Source organism: Tympanuchus pallidicinctus, unplaced genomic scaffold (genome assembly GCF_026119805.1).
Source record: "Tympanuchus pallidicinctus isolate F22 unplaced genomic scaffold, pur_lepc_1.0 scaffold9, whole genome shotgun sequence".
NCBI classification, from domain to species: domain Eukaryota; kingdom Metazoa; phylum Chordata; class Aves; order Galliformes; family Phasianidae; genus Tympanuchus; species Tympanuchus pallidicinctus.
Genome location: NW_026294813.1, coordinates 2540470 through 2557628, shown reverse-complemented (window position 1 = coordinate 2557628; position 17159 = coordinate 2540470). Strand labels below are relative to the sequence as shown.

Below are 17159 nucleotides of genomic sequence, written 5' to 3'. Positions count from 1 at the left end.
GAGAAATCATGGAATCATAGAATCTGATGATTTGCAAGGTCATCTAGTTTAAAGGTCATTTAAAGGTCATCTAGTCCCCAACTCCCCTGCAGTGAATAAGGACATCTACAGCTAGATCAGGTTGCTCAGAGTCAGGTCCAGCCTTACACTGAATGCCTGCAAGGATGGAACATCCATCACCTCTCTGGGCAACTAGTTTCAGTGCCTCACTCACTGCTCATATTGTTAAATAAATAAATAAATAATTTTCTTTATAACCACTCTGAATCTCACCTTTTCTAGTTTGAAACTATTTCTCATTGTCTATCACTACAGGCCTTGCGGGAGAGTCTGTCCCCTTACTTCTTACAGCCCCCTTTGTATACTGACAGGCCACTATTGGTTGCACCAAAACCTTCTATTCTCCATGCTGGACAGACCCAGCTCTCTCAGCTTATCCTTGTAAGTGAAGTATTCCATACCTTGGATCATTTTTGTGGTCCTCCACTGGACACGGTGCTCCAGGTGAGGTCTCACCAGCACAGAGTAGAGGGGCAGAATCACTTCCCTTTCCCTCCTGACAGCACTTCTTTTGTGTCCAGGATAAGTTGGCTTTTGGGGCTGTGCTGGAACACATCCGGCTCACCATCCACTAATACCCAAGTCCTTTTTGGCAGGGCTCACAGAAGAGTTGCGAAGGTTACCAGTAAAGTCCTCAGGTTTTGGTTTTGGCCAAATGGTAATCTTTTTCTAATGGACATTGGAAAAAAAAAAACTTACTTTGTTGATGTAAAGTTAGAAAACATCCAGTCAAGACGATGTTTGGGAAACTCTATTGAGGTGACTGAATTTATTTGAGATTTATAGTAAAGAGGTTGAAATAATAACATGCAGCCTTTTTGTGCTGGAAGACCAGTAAAAGAAATATCTACTGCTTAGGAATTTAGAGAAGAAGTGGAATCAGATGGTATTTGCAAGGGTGAAACTAGTCTATCTTTCAAAATCAAATCTCAGAAGATTATGCAAAGCAAGTAATTTTCAGTTGAATCAGGTAAGGTTTCAGGCCACTGAACAATGTTGTGGTTAAATTTTACCTGGAACGCTTCATGTTGTCATGGTTGTGGGACCATGGAGAAAGGGAAGCTAGTATGACTGAATGTGAGACTTTCTCATGGAAGACTAACAGACTGCTACTTAATTGGCTTAGCAAATAGAGGACTGAAGAACCTGTGCTGTAATCTAAATTGGTCAGAGGTGTTTTGCAGGGAATGGGAAGAGAGATGTGTATTGCAGTGTATCCCAGAATGTAAGGATTCCTGAAGAATCTTCCACTAAGTATGGCTGTGACAATCTCTACCTTTCCTATGGGATTCAATAAATCTATGCCTAAAGCAAAATTTCAAGGCCCAAATTCTTACCTGTACATGTGGTCCTCTTTCTAGGATTTTCAAGGTCTGGATTTTCCTAGATGTTTAACTTTGTATGTGTCTTTTCTGTCCATAGTAGGTGATAACAAGTACTGGCCTTACTGTGATGTATTTGAGGCTGAGAAGGATCTCTCTTACACAACTTCTGTGCTGTTCTGCTTAAATAGCAGTCTGTAGAGGTTGTGTTTTGGGGAAGGATAAGGTTTGTAAATGAATGTAAGGGAGCAAAGCCTTTATTTTTGGGTGAAAGTCAGGAGTGCTAAATGCTAAAGTTTTTAATCTTTTTTTTTTTTTTTTAAGGGAATTAAAACAGTGTTTCAGTTACTCTGACTGTTATCATATGTAGAACTATAGAAACTGTTCTGCTAAAACTCAGCTTAATATTATTTAGTCTTGTTTTGGAGCGAGCTGTCAGTCCCAGAGCACCTTCTCTGTTCGGAGATTAGAAGGAAATAGTGAATGGTATGTTAACACGTAAATTCAACTAAATTTCAAGTTAAGTGCTATTAAGACATAGCACTGCTGGTATTTTAAGTAGGTAAGTAATGGTCTGATTGTGAAAAGAACTCTCTGTTCTTCTTGAGAACACTGTAAGTGTAATTTGTGGTTTCCTCTTCTTGTCTCTACTGTTTCCCAGTATACTGAAAGCAGGAATTGTACTGTCTTATCAGTGTAAACTTCAGATTTTTTTCTGGGCCTATGTTTCAGTGTTAATTCCAGCTTGGAGGAAGTAAAATAATAGATACAGCTTTCCTACTTCTTTGTGCCTGCCTAATGCTGGTTTCTCCTGGAAGCAGTCAATGCTACTGAGCCAGCCAGGAGTCTTCAATGACAACCAGAATAAAACAAACCAGCTGCAAACCACAACAAGGCAATTCAGCAAAAAGTCTGCGTAGAGAAGTTTGAGTTGGCAAACGGATTTAAGGAGCTTGCTAACCTTCCTTTCTGTAACTGAGGCATGAGGCATAATTAATTGTTTTGAAATAGCACAAGACCCTTTCCTCTGTGCAGATCTCAGTGGAAACACCTGCAGAAATATTCAGAATGATTCTGCTGCACAGCTCTATATGTTGCTGACTGACAGTTTCTTGGAAAATGAAATTCAGATCTGTGACTATTAGTGTTTTCTAGTGTACTGTTCACTTCATAGCGTGCATTCACCACCAAGTAAACAGACATAGAGGAGCATGACCTCTTGTTACATTGTGCTGCTGTGCTGTAATTCATTTCAAAAGACTACCAGATAATGACACCAAGACTTCAAACTTGAACTGTCTTTGAGTAGTTGGGAATTTATGATTCCAGTTATTGTTAATCTGTTATTCATTCAGTGCTAACAAAATGCTTGTATCAGAATGTCTTTGTTTTCTAAGTAGGCTGCTATTAAAAATACATCAATGTAACATGCCTTTTGAAAAGATTTAATAATCTTCCCTCCGTGGTAAAGGCACAGGACTTATTGACTAATGACAAAACAATTGAACAATTCAATTAATTTATGTATAGTGTTCTTAAGAATAGCTGATTGCAGAATGAGGCACCCCACGTATTGTCGTAAGTTGAAAGTATTGTTTTGATCTGCTGATTGCCTATTCATTGTGTTACTTCTCCCAGAGGATCTGAAGTTAATTAGTTACCTAGTGCCTGACCACCAGTCAAGTTTACTTCATCCTGTCGGGGACATCAACAATAAACTCGGCAACATGGAAATATCCTAGGACTAAAACATACAGTAGCCAGCAGATCCCAAAGAACAACGGGATTTGACTAATAAGTAAGCACTGCACATATGGGCAGAGAATTAACTGGCGCTGGCTTTTATTTGAAAGTCTCCCAGGTATTGACATGCAGATGGACTTGGGGGTGGATGAATGCCATGATGGATGAAGGTCACGTATAGGACTCTGTTTCTAACCTTTCTTGTTTTTCTAGAACACCACACCTTACACCCTTAATAGCACCAGTTGTTGCCTCCATTGTTTGAGGTCCGGATTTTTCATTCTATTTCCAGGCTTGTGTGGATTCTCAGACATCTAAATAAAAACACAGGGTTTAGTATCAAAGTATTATGTATATAGCTTTGCCAATTTTGTTGTTTTAAAAGCTGATTGGCATTTGGAAATTGTGCTTGCATCCAGATTTTTCTTTGAGAATAAGACATAGATGTTGCGTTTTCTCTGAGAGGAAGAGCTTTTATTGCTTTTAGTGAGGTAGTGAGACCAGAATGTGTCCCCTTGAACCCTGCATTGTAGTTATAATATTTCTGCATCTTCAGTGTTTTTTGCTCTATTGTGAATGCTGTGCTCAAAGTAAATGTTTAGTTTGCCTAACTAGCTGTTAGGCAAATTGGTGATGTGTGATAAGAAAGTATAACCCTGTAAAACTTAAAAATAGCTGTCACCAGAAACAAATTTAAGAAACCTTCCCTCTGATGGTTTGTCAGATAATCTTCTGTCAAAAGCTGTTTCTGTCCCATCACCTAATTTGATTCTTCTTTGCCAGAGTTTAAGGTAGCTTTTTTTTGTATTTTTTTCATGTCTAAGCTCACACAGAACTCCCAATTACAGTTAGTTATTTCCAGTGCAGTAGCTGGAGTTTGTGACAATATTTTATCTGCACAGTTTTAAATTTTTTAGCCTATCTTATCTTTATTAAGCAGCAAAAGAAATCCAGTTAGCTGTTAAATTAAATGAGCTGTTATTGTCAGTAATTTGGTGTTTGCAGTTCATGCAGGACAAGAATAAATTGTGGTGGACCCCAAGTAAAGATTAAAATCTGTGCCACATGTGTAGATTCCCGTCATTCTTCCCTTCCATCTTTAAGGGAACAAAAATCCTTGCCACCTCAAAATTATCTAGGCCCTCAGAAGTGTCTGAAGAGTAATGAAAAAGTCTTGAGAGGGAGGAGGTAAAGTTGAAAGGGCCTAGCTCAGCTGTGATAAATAAATGGACAAAAAGCAGTCTGGGGTACGGGCCAGCAAAAGTGGAATCCTTGTCTCTTGGGGCTGTGGAAAGAACAGATGGAAGGGCATGATTTTAAGCAGAGCTGAAAACGAATCTTTCATCTGCTTCTGATAAAAGAGGGAGACGGACTCTGTTTACTACCTCGTATTTCTTTGTCATGGAATGTTTAAGGATATCACTCTGAAAAATGCAATTTTTGTTCAAAAATTTGAGTAGAAATCAAAGTCACTTGAAGTATTTTAGGAACTGACTATTTACTAGGTTTTCCACATGTAGAAGCTTCTTTATATTTTGTTTGATGTTGTAGTCCCATTTATGTAAAAATTAAATTCATGATCTTAATGTATTGATTTTGCAATCTGTTCATTATTTAAGGAAGGACAGGTTTTAGATGTATGTGGGTGCTACTTTAAAACAAATATTTTTAACTCTTGAAGGTTAGTGGGGTTTTTTAGGTCTTTTCTGGTATCACTTTTATCACATTTTCTCTATACTGTGTTTACTCTAGCTATATATGTTGAAGAGCCAACTGCCTCTCACTGCCTGTCTTCTTTCTGCACTTTCATTGGGCAGGAGATTAACTATTCACATAGGGAGAAATAACTATCCCTAAATTGTAACATGTTCAGAATGTGCAAATCACCTGTCTCACAGGATGCTCAACTTTTTATTTTTTGGTTTAACAAATAATGGATAAAAGATCATTAAATGTGTTCTCCCTCCTTGTTTGGGGACAGGAGCTAGGAAAAAGCCTGAATAATGCAAAACAAAACTTTGAAAATGCTATAGAGACTTTGTCTGAGGGCTGCATCATGCTAATCTTGATTTTTCTTTCTTTCAAGTGTATGATTAGAAATGCTGTCTTTCTGAGTTTGAGAATATTTTTTTCAAGCTAAAATAGCATTTTTCAAAACTTTCTAAAATTGAATAGAGATACATAGGTTTATATAAGTAGGAGTAAAAAAATAGAATTAAGATTCTGTGTTAGTTTGTGAGACTGTGAGAGGAGAAACTCAAAAATTAGCTTTTAATTTGACTAAAAGTGATTTAAGTAGCATGTTTGAATTTTCCTGATGTTTGCTATTCCCTAGTATTTATTTCTTCATTTGCCCTTCCAACAGGAAACAGTCCTCAAGACAGTCCTAGGAATTTCTCTCCCAGTGCCTCAGCCCACTTCTCTTTTGCAAGAAGGTAAGCGTTTGTCTGTAGCGTGCTGCGTGTGTTCTGCAGAAAGGAAGTGTTGTTGGACTCAGATATCAAATGGTGATTGCAAATACGCTGTTATATCTGTCAAATCTATCACAAAGAATTATATCTGTCTCTGTTATACAAACTCCTTTAAACCTCAGTTGCAGCAAAACTTTGTTGGATGATTGATGCAGTGCCTTTATACCTTTTTTAATTCAAAAAAAGATGTTTTGTTAATGACTTTTAAATGAATCTTATTCGGGCTATATGGAAATGCAGATGTTATCTCCTCATCTATTGGAATTCGGAGAAGTTGTAGCATATATCTATTTTTTAAACTCATTTCTAACAATGTAAGAAGTGCATAGCATGCAAGAATCCTGTCATAGAGAAGATGGAGTAGAAGTGCCTGTATATAGAGCTGCGCTTTGCAGGTAACAGCTGGATTGTCACCAGATATTACATCTGACCTTGATCTTTTTCACTATCTGGACAACTGAGACAGACAGTTCTGTCATAGGGGCATTCTGAGAGTTAATTAATGTTAGAATTTTTGATCATGTAAAGTGAATTTGAAGTAATCTATGAGGTAAATTACTATTAAATGAACCATAAACTAAATTGATTGTGTGTCATGGGAGACTGCCTATTTGTGCCATTATGGTTCCATATCACTTAATACCTTGTCAACTTACCTTAAATAATATATTCATTAACTCTAAGCCTGGGAGAGTACGTAAAGTTTGTATGTTGACCCAAGAATATAGACACAAAAAAATGAAATAGGAGTGCAGTGGCATTCTTTGTCATTAATGTCAGGTATATAACTGTTGTATTCGCAGTAAGATAACACTGCTATAACTTTACTTCCTTTCTTTTAGGCAGTCATTGAAGTTGCTCACACAACAGCTCATAAAAATGCACACGAACAAGTGTGTGATCTCTACTTATATGCTGCATAGGGGAGAAAGCTTCACACACTTATTCTTTTTATTCATATCTGAAACAGTAGTAGATTCTACCAGTCTTTCTGATACTGCATGATGCCATTTTTAAAATCAACACCTTAAAAAATATTTCTTTGGAATTTATTTCCTCTTGATAATATCTTTATTGTAAAAGGAAAGATACATCTTCATAGATTTTTTGTTTGTGAACGTATTTTCAGGAAGATTAGTTAAATCCTTAAATAGCTTATAATGGAAAAAGCAGATGTGAAAGACAACATTATTTAGAAAAACAGCAGGCAGGAAGTACTTTTCCTTTCCCACCCATAATAAAAAAAAATTCAAATCATCCTGTTCCTCTGAACCTCAAAATTCAAGGAGAAAAATGAATTTGTCTTATCAGTATTTCAGCTGATTTTAACCATTCTTAGAGCATTGAAAGTCCGTTAATTTCCAAATGAAGAGTTTTAAGTCTTTCTCTTATGCGATTAACACAAGAACTTTCTGTTATTTTAAAATATTTAACCCTTATGCTGGGATTCAAAGAAACTTCTTTTTAGCACTTTCCATGAAAACTGACTTTCTTCAGTGTTCATAGCACAAATGTTTGTTAACACTACATTTGAAAGTGTAGATAAAAAAGTTTATCAAGTTGGTGTATGTATCATGGTTATTTCCACACAACCTGTGTGTCTCAGGCCCGTCTGCAGCAAGCACAAGTGTCAACTTCCTCTGCCCAGATTTGATGCTGTGACACAAAAGGAATAGACTGTGCTTCTCCTGTCTGCCACTATGTAAAAGTCCAGAGTCTGTGATCCCGTGGGTAGCTGGCAGATACTGCTTTCTAGAGCTTCTGGAGAGGTAGATCTGTACTGTAGTCCAGTGACAAACAGTATGTCAGGGTCCAGGGAAAATGCTGTAGGTACTTACTAAGTTTTTCTCCTTTCTTCCTGATTGGATGCTTCCTATTTTCTCTCCTCTGCTTCTGGGATGTTTTCTGTGATAACCTTGCCCCTTTTCAAAGGCTTTTATGAGTGGGAATTGCTGTATGATGCAGGAACCCTGTTCAGTATAGATAATTCATTGACTGTATTTTCTATCTCACTGCTGTGGAATATATAGGTCTAAGCCAATTTAAATCACCTTTTGTTTCTCTTTCAACTGTGAACATACCTAAGTTGTGCAGATGAGCCAAAATGAAGAGAAAGCTCTTTTTGTAATTGCTCACTGAGCTGGATATTGGTGATTTCTTTTCGGGAAACAGTGAGGAATTAATGAAATAAAAGCAAAACAGTTGGACTATATCATCTTTGAGGTCTTTTCCAACAACCTTAGTGATTATATGATTCTGTGCTAAGTATTTGTCCAAAACTCACTCTTGTCCTTCTACTACATGTTCTCTTTTCATAATTAATAGCATTAAGATATGTTCTAATTTGTAATGGACGACATTTCAGATGCAGTTCTTGATGTATTTACATGTACTCTGTTATAGCTTGTAAATAAATGGGAGTAGGAAACAAACGGCTAGAATGGAAAGGGAAAAGATTACCTCAAAGGATAGGAAAGTTCCCCCAAGAGATTCAGGGCTCCAGATTTGCTGTGACTTAAGTTCTCCTTTATGGAGTTGTATTTTTTGTGCAGATTGGACTTGAAAGGTGATCTTTGTGCTGGCTGTAAAACAGAACTTTGATTTTTCTCTCAACTCTGCCATCATCTTGTGTATTAATAAAAATAATTTTATTTTCTTGTTTATGTATGTATTATTTTCCTTTTTTTTTTTTTTTATTTTAACGTATTTGATAACAATTGTACTCCAGTCATGGGCACCGAAATGACAGGTAAATGATACCTCCTTAGAAATCAAAACATCGACTTCGTCGTTGTTTTTTGGTTTGTCTCTTTGATTGTTTAAGCTCCATCTTTTCTATGTGTAGCTCATCTGAAGCTGTGAAGAGTAGAATTGACGCTAGATGCGATTTTTATTTAATCTGATTAAGCATGATTTTTTCTGAGGCATTTCTTTTTACTGATCTACAACTTTGCACAAATTTAAGTGTTTACCAAATCATTATTTCCTACTTATTTTAGATTAGCTTGTTACTGTTGTCCTCCACTGATGTCATGTAAGAAAGTGTTACCCTTGCACTTAAAGCAGTCTTCTGGTTATTTTCTGGTTCAGAGCATCATGACTTGCATTTGTTCACAGGTTTTTAATTTGCTTCTCATTCGTTTTCATTTGATGAACCTGAAAGTTATGAAGACTCCATGTTCAGTTTTTATGCACATTAGTGAGAGATCATTTCTGTGGATCTATTCATTCACTTTCTAATTGTTTAATCTCATAAATTTGGTCTAGAAAAAAGCTTTAGGAAGTCCATAAACCTGAATCATCTTTGCTGAAAGCTTGTTTATTGTGGTCCCTTGTGAATGTTTACTTTCTATTAAAAAACTTGTCTGCAACATGCTTTTGGAATGCAGTTTTTCACGATAACACTTCATAGATGTTTCTACATACTGCAGTGTTCATTTGACTAAACTCAGTTTTCACAACAGGACTGATGGTCGTCGCTGGTCTTTGGCTTCCCTCCCTTCTTCTGGCTATGGTACAAATACACCCAGCTCAACTGTTTCTGTGAGTATCCACTTTGCTATGCAGATAGATTTTCATTACATGCCCTATATTCTTAAATTAAGTAGTGATTATTTGTTTTAGGAAAAGGCAGTGTAAGACTTCATCTGTCATTTCTTTTCCTGTTTGTTGTTGTCTGTTTTTTACTGGACACCTGGTGTCTGTTTTTTTTTTTTTTTTTTTTTAATGTTTATTTTAGAATTTAAGTAACCTCTTCTCCTGGGTATATTTTACTTCTATTGTGAAGTAGTGGAATTTCACATCCTGAGCACTGATTAAACTTGACCATTTTGCACCATGGTCAACTCTTTATCTTCATCCATAAAAGCTCTTGGAAAGTGGAATCAATTCTATTAGTTACTAATTTAAAAAAAAATGTTGGGAGGATTTTATGTACACAGGGCACTCTGAAAGTAATGCTTCCGTATTTATTTTCATAGAAACTACAACAGATACAAAGAGCATTATAAGACTATCAGAGCAAATTCTCATCTACAAAACATTTTTCAATACAATCAGCACCATGAGCTGTGCATTTTCACCAGAAATGAACAAGATCCTGCATGTCCCTTGTAAGAATAGACACCAATAGAAGTCACCCACTGTCACTGTCACCTTTGCTGAAGTGTACCACCCACTGCCTCATGGTGGTTACATCCACTGGTTGGTCTCCATAAATATTCAGCAAGTCAGTGAATGACAGTGGGTGCAATTATTTTCTCATACAATGACACATCCTTGTTTAATGCATTCTTCCATCTCAGATGCTGTTCTGTCAAACTGTGTCTCCACTGCTGTTTGTCACACAGCAATGAAATAAAGTGGAGTATTGGTGGGAAGATGCTATCTCTACTGCCATATCACTATAATTAGATGCCTCCAATGTTGTGGGCTAACATAATAAGATATGAGGCATTACTTTTGGAGCAGCCTCTGTATATTTTGAACTGCTTCTCAGCAGCACTTGTTTTCGACTTCTGACCTAGATCAAGTCTTTGCCAAGTAAATGCTTTGTTTCACATTGTCTCTGACCACTTTCCATGGTGCACAGTCATGCACCTCTTATTGACACCAGCGCAGATATGCTGTGCTATTCACTTGAAATATATTGATGTAAAGGAGCTTGTCAGATAATAAGTTGCTTTAGTAACCTCATCGTTGTTAGAAGTGAGAGACGTGCTAGAGAAGAAATAAAAAGCTGTATCAGGAATGTTTTAAAACACAGTTCTAATTTTCCATCCACTGGCATAGCTTTTTTCTTTGATAACTTCCATTTTAGGATTGTAGTTTACAGTGTTTTGTTTCTTTCTTTACTCCATTTTGTTTATGGATGTGCTGAAACACAAAACAGTTTTTACACCACATTTGCATTTATTCTGAAAAAAAGAAGCACTGTCATTTGTGTAATTAATGTATCTCAACTTTTGTGATACTATTTTTGAGTTCTGCCTTGATATTCTTTGACACGACCACATCTTACAAATACTAGAATAGATTTATATAATTGAACAAGCATTTCTAACTTGTGAATCTGCTTTCTAGGAAGATTAAATTTTGTTGAAGAAAGCGACAGTGTAGAGTTGATGCCCCACGTTTCTTTTCCTTTGTGGAGTTTTTTTTTGTTTTTTCTTTCAAGAGTCCTCACCTGTTGCTGAACTCTGCAAAAGTATTGAGGCAACTTCAAATTTTAATTTTAAATGTAGTCACTATTTCTTTGCTACTAACTGGAAGAGTTTTTCGTGTTTTTTGCACACTGACTGATGTACTTCATTTGAAAAATGAAAACTCTTCATCTAATTAATGTCACCTATGCTTTCAGAATCTGAAGTGGCTAGCACTGTGCAACCTTCCTCTCTGTATTTTTCCAGATTCATAAAGACAGTGACAGATCATAAGTGCTAGTCATAAGTATACATACAGAGTGCTGAGTTTTCAATGCAGGATGAATAAGATACACCTTAATTAATCCAGAGATTTATTAACTGGGAACCAGTAGTAGTTTTTGGATAACACAGTAGAGCACAACTTGGATCTTTTCACTTTGACTGAAAGTCAAAGCAGGGTCAGAAGAGCTGATAGTAACCCTACCATGAGTATGCTGCACCCCGCCTCCTGTTGCCCCATTTTTGTGATTTGGTGGTGTGGTTTTGTTTTGTTTTTTGTTTATTTGTTTGTTGTATTGGATGTGGAATTAACAGTGTAATGGAATTTCAGGGGTTTGTGCTGCAGATCCAAAAGCAATACAGAAAGCAAATGAAAATGTCTCCTGCTAGCATTGTGAATTGAAAATAAACTACTGGCGTGTTGTATTCTAAGAAACAACGTTTAATCTGATCTTTCCAGTTGAATCATGCTGTTAAGATGATTGTGTATCTTTTAGGAGAAGAGGCCCATAGGAAGTAAAAAATGTGAAAAAGAATTGGTTACCTTTTTTTTTTTTTTTTTCAGTACCTATTCTTTGTAAACTATTTGGATGGGAAGATAGATATGAAGGTTGGGAAGGAAATCTTTGCAATTACATTAGCTGATACTGGCTACAGATCTTTATTTCTGTATTTGAAGAACCGTCTACCTTGTAGTGATGCACTCATGATAAATATGTTAAATCCTATGTAATTTTTGATTGAATGAACTATTCTAGAATGCCAGAATGGCTATTTTTTTTTTTCTTTGTAGAATTCTACTGTGAGAACTCTGATCTGTGCAGAGGTCAGAATTCAGACCTCCAAGAAAATGCACTCTGGTGCGTGGTTCTGGTTTAGCTGGAAGTCCTTAAGAAAAGGCCTGTCATCTTACATGTGGAAAAACATGAAGTAGATTATTGCTTTTTTGATGTGCCTAGAATCCTCTGAAATGCAAAGGATATTTATTTTTTAGAAATAGGTATACGTGACAGTCTGTATTGGGAAACGTCATTGTTCTTTTAAGTTAATGAGGGTGGCTGTAGAATTAATCATGAGGTTAATTGCAGCTAGCTGCAACAGTGTGAGATATGAAAGAGAGTAGTCTGTACTGTGTACTGAATTATGCATAGAAATGTGCTACTGCTGAAGTTCATAATTGAGTTACTGTGGCTCGACAGGTTACTCCCTACCAAGTAAACTGTGGTAAATTCTTGGTTTACACTCTTTTTAGCCTGCAACAAAGCAAGATAATGGGGTCTTGCTATCTTTAATTTGTTCTCATGTGATGAAGCTTTCCTATATACACTACTTTTATGAGAGAGAACTTTTCCCATCAGTTTTTTTTTTTCTTTTTTCTTTCAAGAGATGACTTCATGTGATCTAGTGCGATAAGTAAGCTTTTCTTTAGTTCTTAGAATTAGGATTTGTTCAGCTTTCACCATTCAGATTACCAGGTAATTATAAAGACTGTCTTGTTCCTTTGATTAACAGCCTGGATATTACTTGCTGACGTTAGTAATGCATGGAAATGTCAGTACAGTATGGAAGTTCATTGACTTCTCTCACTTTGAATGGAAGAGCAAAGATGCCCTTTGCTACAAATGCAAAGGCCCCTGTGTAGGCCTTCAGTAAAAAAGCAACCAGGGAAGAGTCCTGATGTCTTATATGTGAACAATGGTTTGCATGAGAAGATGGACGTAGAGAAGAATTTTATGCTGAAAAAGCCATCCGGGGACTGACAAGTTACAGAAAGAAATTGAAGTTTTTGGAATTTATCCCCTCCACAGTTAAAATAAGTATTGTCTACATGATAACAGCTTTCTAGTGTCACAGTCACATCAGCAGGGATATAGAATGCACCCTTGGCAGGTTTGTGGATGACATCATACTGAGTGGTGCAGCACACATGAGGGAAAGGATGACATCCAGAGAGACCTAGACTGGTTAAGCCTGTCATGTGGGCCCAGGTGAACATCATGGGGTTCATTAAGGCCAAGTGCCAAGTTTTGCACCTGGATCATGGCAGCCCTCACTATCAATACAAGCTGGAGGATGAAAGGGTGGAGCACAGCCCTGCCAAGAAGGACTTGGGGATGTTGGTGGATAGTGAGCTGGATGTGAGCCAGCAATGTGCTCTCACAGCCCCAAAAGCCAACCAGATCCTGGCCTGCATCAAAAGAGGCATGGCCAGCAAGTTGAGGGAGCTGATCCTGTCCTGCTCTTGCAGACCTCATCTGTTGTCCTGCGTCCAGATGTGTCTCAGGAGAGACATGGACCTGTTGGATTGTGTTCAGAAGAGGGCCACAAAATGATCCAAGAGATAGAATGCCTCCCCTGTGAGGACAGTCTAAGAGATATGGGACTGTTCAGCCTGGAGAAGAGAAGGCTCTGGGGAGATCTGATAGCAGCCTTTCAGTATCTAAAGGGGAGCGATAAGAAATAAGGGGACAGACTCTTCAGTGGGGTCTGTAGTGGTGGGACAAGTGGAAATAGTTAAAAAAAAAAAAAAGGGGGGGGGGGGGGGGGGGGGAGATTTAGTCTGGATATAAGCAGTAAGTTTTTTATAGCGGTGAGGCACTGGAACTGGTTGCTCAGAAAGGTGGTGGATGCGCTGTCCCTGAAAGCATTCAAGATCAGACTGAATGGGACTCTGAGCAACCTGATGTAGTTGTAGGTTTCTCTGTTCATTGCAGGGGAGTTTAACTACATGACTTTAAGGGTCTCTTCCTACTCAAACAATTCTATGATGATGTACAGATATCCATGAACTGGTCCATGTTAGAAACCATGTTCGGTACCAGAAACAGTAGAGCATCTACAGTAATCAGTCCAGATTATGGCACATTAATTTTTTCAGCAAGAATTTAGACTGTTTTTCTCCAAACTTTGATAATCTTGATTGTCCGTAATGAAATAATTTACATGTACAGAATTGAAAATTGTATTGGCAATAAGTTGTACTCTACAGCTAACATACTTATTTTGCCTTACTCAAGTAATTAACTTTCAGCAGACTCCATTTAAAATATTCTCTACATACTGTTGTGTATTACTGACACCAGATGTCTGTGCCTTAGAAAGACAAAATGTGAACTTTCAAAATGCGATGATTCATTCTTCTGAGACAGTAGTTTTTGTATTTAAACTGTGTTTAGCTCTGTAAATTGAGACTAATTATTTTTGTTCTTCTTTAATTTAGTAGTTAAGCATAGGAAACATAACTGTAATTTTTATGTCAAACAACTTCATTCACAAGCAGAGAATATGATGTTGAAAATGCTTCTTCACTGATGGATGTTTGCGTTCTGCTTTTCTTTTCCAGTCATCTTGTTCATCACAAGAGAAACTACACCAGTTACCTTACCAACCAACACCTGATGAACTACATTTTTTATCTAAACATTTCTGTACCACTGAAAGCATTGCAAGTGATAACAGATGCAGGACCACAGCAATGCGCCCTCGCTCCAGAAGTCTCAGGTGGGTTTGTCCATCAGGTGAAAGGGGTTGAGTTTTAATTGACGTACTCTAGAACATTGTGGTTTTGTGTATTGGGAGCATTCATTATTTTCCTAATGGAATACAAGAGGTAAGAATCTGTGCTTGAACTATTAATAACCCTTTTTAAGTTTTTGTTCCTATGCTCAGCAGTGTAAGATAAGGCATAAAGGTGGCAACTTAACCCCTTCTAATGAGCTATGCCTTACTGATCTAGAGACTTCTAGAGTTCAAATTGCGTAAATAATATTGTCTTTTTTTTTTTTTTTTTTTTTTTTTTTAAGTAATTTGAAATGCATTTATATTCTAGAAGTGCCTGAAAAGAACTGTGGTGAAGAATAAATGGGCAAGAAGTTGGGGTGGAACCATTCATTAATTCATTAGTTTTCTTTAATAAAAATAAACTTCAGTTTCTTGTTTCCCAGAGTTGACCTTTAGAGTTTCCTTTGCAGTGACATTTGTGTGAGGTGTATTTTATTGAGGATCATATTTTTTATGGTTCTTTTTTGCTCTTCTAGAGAGCTGAAAGCCATTTCTTTTGCTTATATAAGAAATGCATTTCAAGAAACTTCTATGTACGTGTTAAGAAGAAGACACTCCTAGAGGAGGACATTGCCTTCATGGGATTTATTTTACATCTTTTACACCATATTTGGGTGCACTGGTGTCTTCAAAGACAGATGGACATTTTAAAAAATGAGGTTTATGATAGTGAAAAGGAAGTTTGCTAGGTTAGCCAAGGCCATGGGTACGTTTTATAGATAGTTTTCCTGCAAGTTTCACGCTTTTATTTTTTTTTCCAGGCACGGTGTTTGTGGCATGGAACTTGTGCATGTTACAGCATTACTTGCAGAAGTGACAGCTTTTACCTGCCGGTTAGATTGGAAATAATAGTTTCAACCTTTTTCATGATCAGTTTAAAAATACGTATTTATATGTGGGTAAATGTGTATGCATATGAACTCCTCACAGACTGCTGAATGTCTTCACTTGCAGCTAGTGGAGTTCTTGGTCAGGTTTTGCTATTTTGGTTGTATATAACCTTCAGAAGGGCAGATGTAGTCATACATATAATCATCTGTTAAGTGGATGTCTCATCCTTCTGAAAAAAAAACGTAATGTCGTGTTGCAAGACATGCTGAACTGCAGTTAAAAACTAAGAAAATAGCATGTTTGGCAGTCAGATGTCAAGCATATGATGTAATTTCTAAGGCCTGGTCAGAAATAACAGAAAAGAGCAAAGCATGCCACTGATTAGAAATTATACCTGTTTAGTAAAGTGTTTGTTGATTTCTTGGTGCAAATGAGCTGTTAAAAAAAAAACCTGCTAATTATAGCTAGCGCTGAGACAAGTATAAAGAAATAATTTGCTTTGTTTGCAGTCCTGGACGTTCTCCTGCCTGCTGTGACAATGAGATCATTATGATGAACCATGTCTACAAAGAAAGGTTCCCAAAGGTAATAAATTATATTTAAGATACACAGTATCTAAATCAATAGGCAACATAGGTTTTAAGTAAATTATGTTTTTGTTATGGAAACTAATGATCCAAGCCTGTAATGGCTTTCACAAAGCATCACCAAGTTCTTATTACAAAGATAAGATCGCAATAAAGAAAATCCCTGCTGAGAACTGGACATTCATTTGACGAGCTGCTGAACTGGTTTTGAAATTAATCATGCTGGTAATATATTCTGCTGATTGGAAAGAAACAATAGCATCCACTTTCAATAGGTGGTATATACTTGGAGTTAGCTTATATTGATTTAGTAAACAAAAACAATTTTGATTGCTCAGTCTTTTTGCAGAATCTGTTGATAAACCTGCAAACTGCTGTTCCATATTTCTCTCTTTTCCCGGACAGTTGTCTTAAATGTTTTTTTCAGTGGTAAAGACCAGCATGAAGTTGTCATGAGTTTGGTTCTGAGAAAGCAACTCTGGCTTGTCCAGAAATCTGAGACAAAAATGAGTTCCTCTGTGCCACATGTTGCTAGGAGCACTGTGCTGTTAGTTGATCCTAGAATTTATATGATTTCTGGAAAATAAAATACAAGTGAAACTGATACAGTTCCCCATAGCGCCTAAAAGTAGTAACTATAGGAAATCTTCATATCTCTTTATATTTATAAATTTATTTTTATTAAATGTATGTAATATTTATGTTTTTATTTGTAGAAAATTATGAAGATATTTGTAGAGAGCTTGAGCAGCAGACACCGGTTTGAAATGAGCCTCTCATTTCAGTGGATCAGTTATGAATTAAAAGGAGTGAGATTATTTTTAGTAAGGACAATACTGTAGTTATCGCCAGTATATTTTTATAATCTGCTATAAGTGAGAAACAAGACAGTTGATTCTATAAAGCAGGCATATCATGCGTGCAGCAAACGTCTTCCAGTAACTATAAGCCTTTGGGTTTTTTCAGTCAGTTAAAGTGACTTTCAAACCCACTCTGTTAAAATGGGTTTGTGGTGTAACCTGTACAAAAGGAAGGAAGATAATCTGGTGTGTAGCATTTGCAGTTTTAGCAAAACATATGAAGACCTCCATAAGTTCTCCTTGCTTTTATTTTGCCTTGAACTTAGTTTTACAGTCATGAGTGTATTTTAATTATGTTGGT

General features: G+C 36.8%; 1 protein-coding gene across 5 annotated transcripts in view; it reads left to right on the top strand.

Annotated features, from left to right (window-relative positions):
- Window positions 1-17159, top strand: part of MAST4 (microtubule associated serine/threonine kinase family member 4) — a 284153-nt gene that overhangs the window by 220112 nt on the left and 46882 nt on the right. For 2 of the 5 annotated variants that reach the window (XM_052670248.1, XM_052670249.1), the window contains 4 exons: window positions 5491-5560; window positions 9061-9139; window positions 14363-14520; window positions 15921-15996. In XM_052670248.1, the coding sequence (XP_052526208.1) occupies window positions 5491-5560; window positions 9061-9139; window positions 14363-14520; window positions 15921-15996 (383 nt within the window). Of the gene's footprint in view, window positions 1-5490; window positions 5561-8324; window positions 8346-9060; window positions 9140-14362; window positions 14521-15341; window positions 15414-15920; window positions 15997-17159 lie in introns of all 5 variants that reach the window. The other 3 variants (XM_052670245.1, XM_052670246.1, XM_052670247.1) reach the window with 3 other exon arrangements.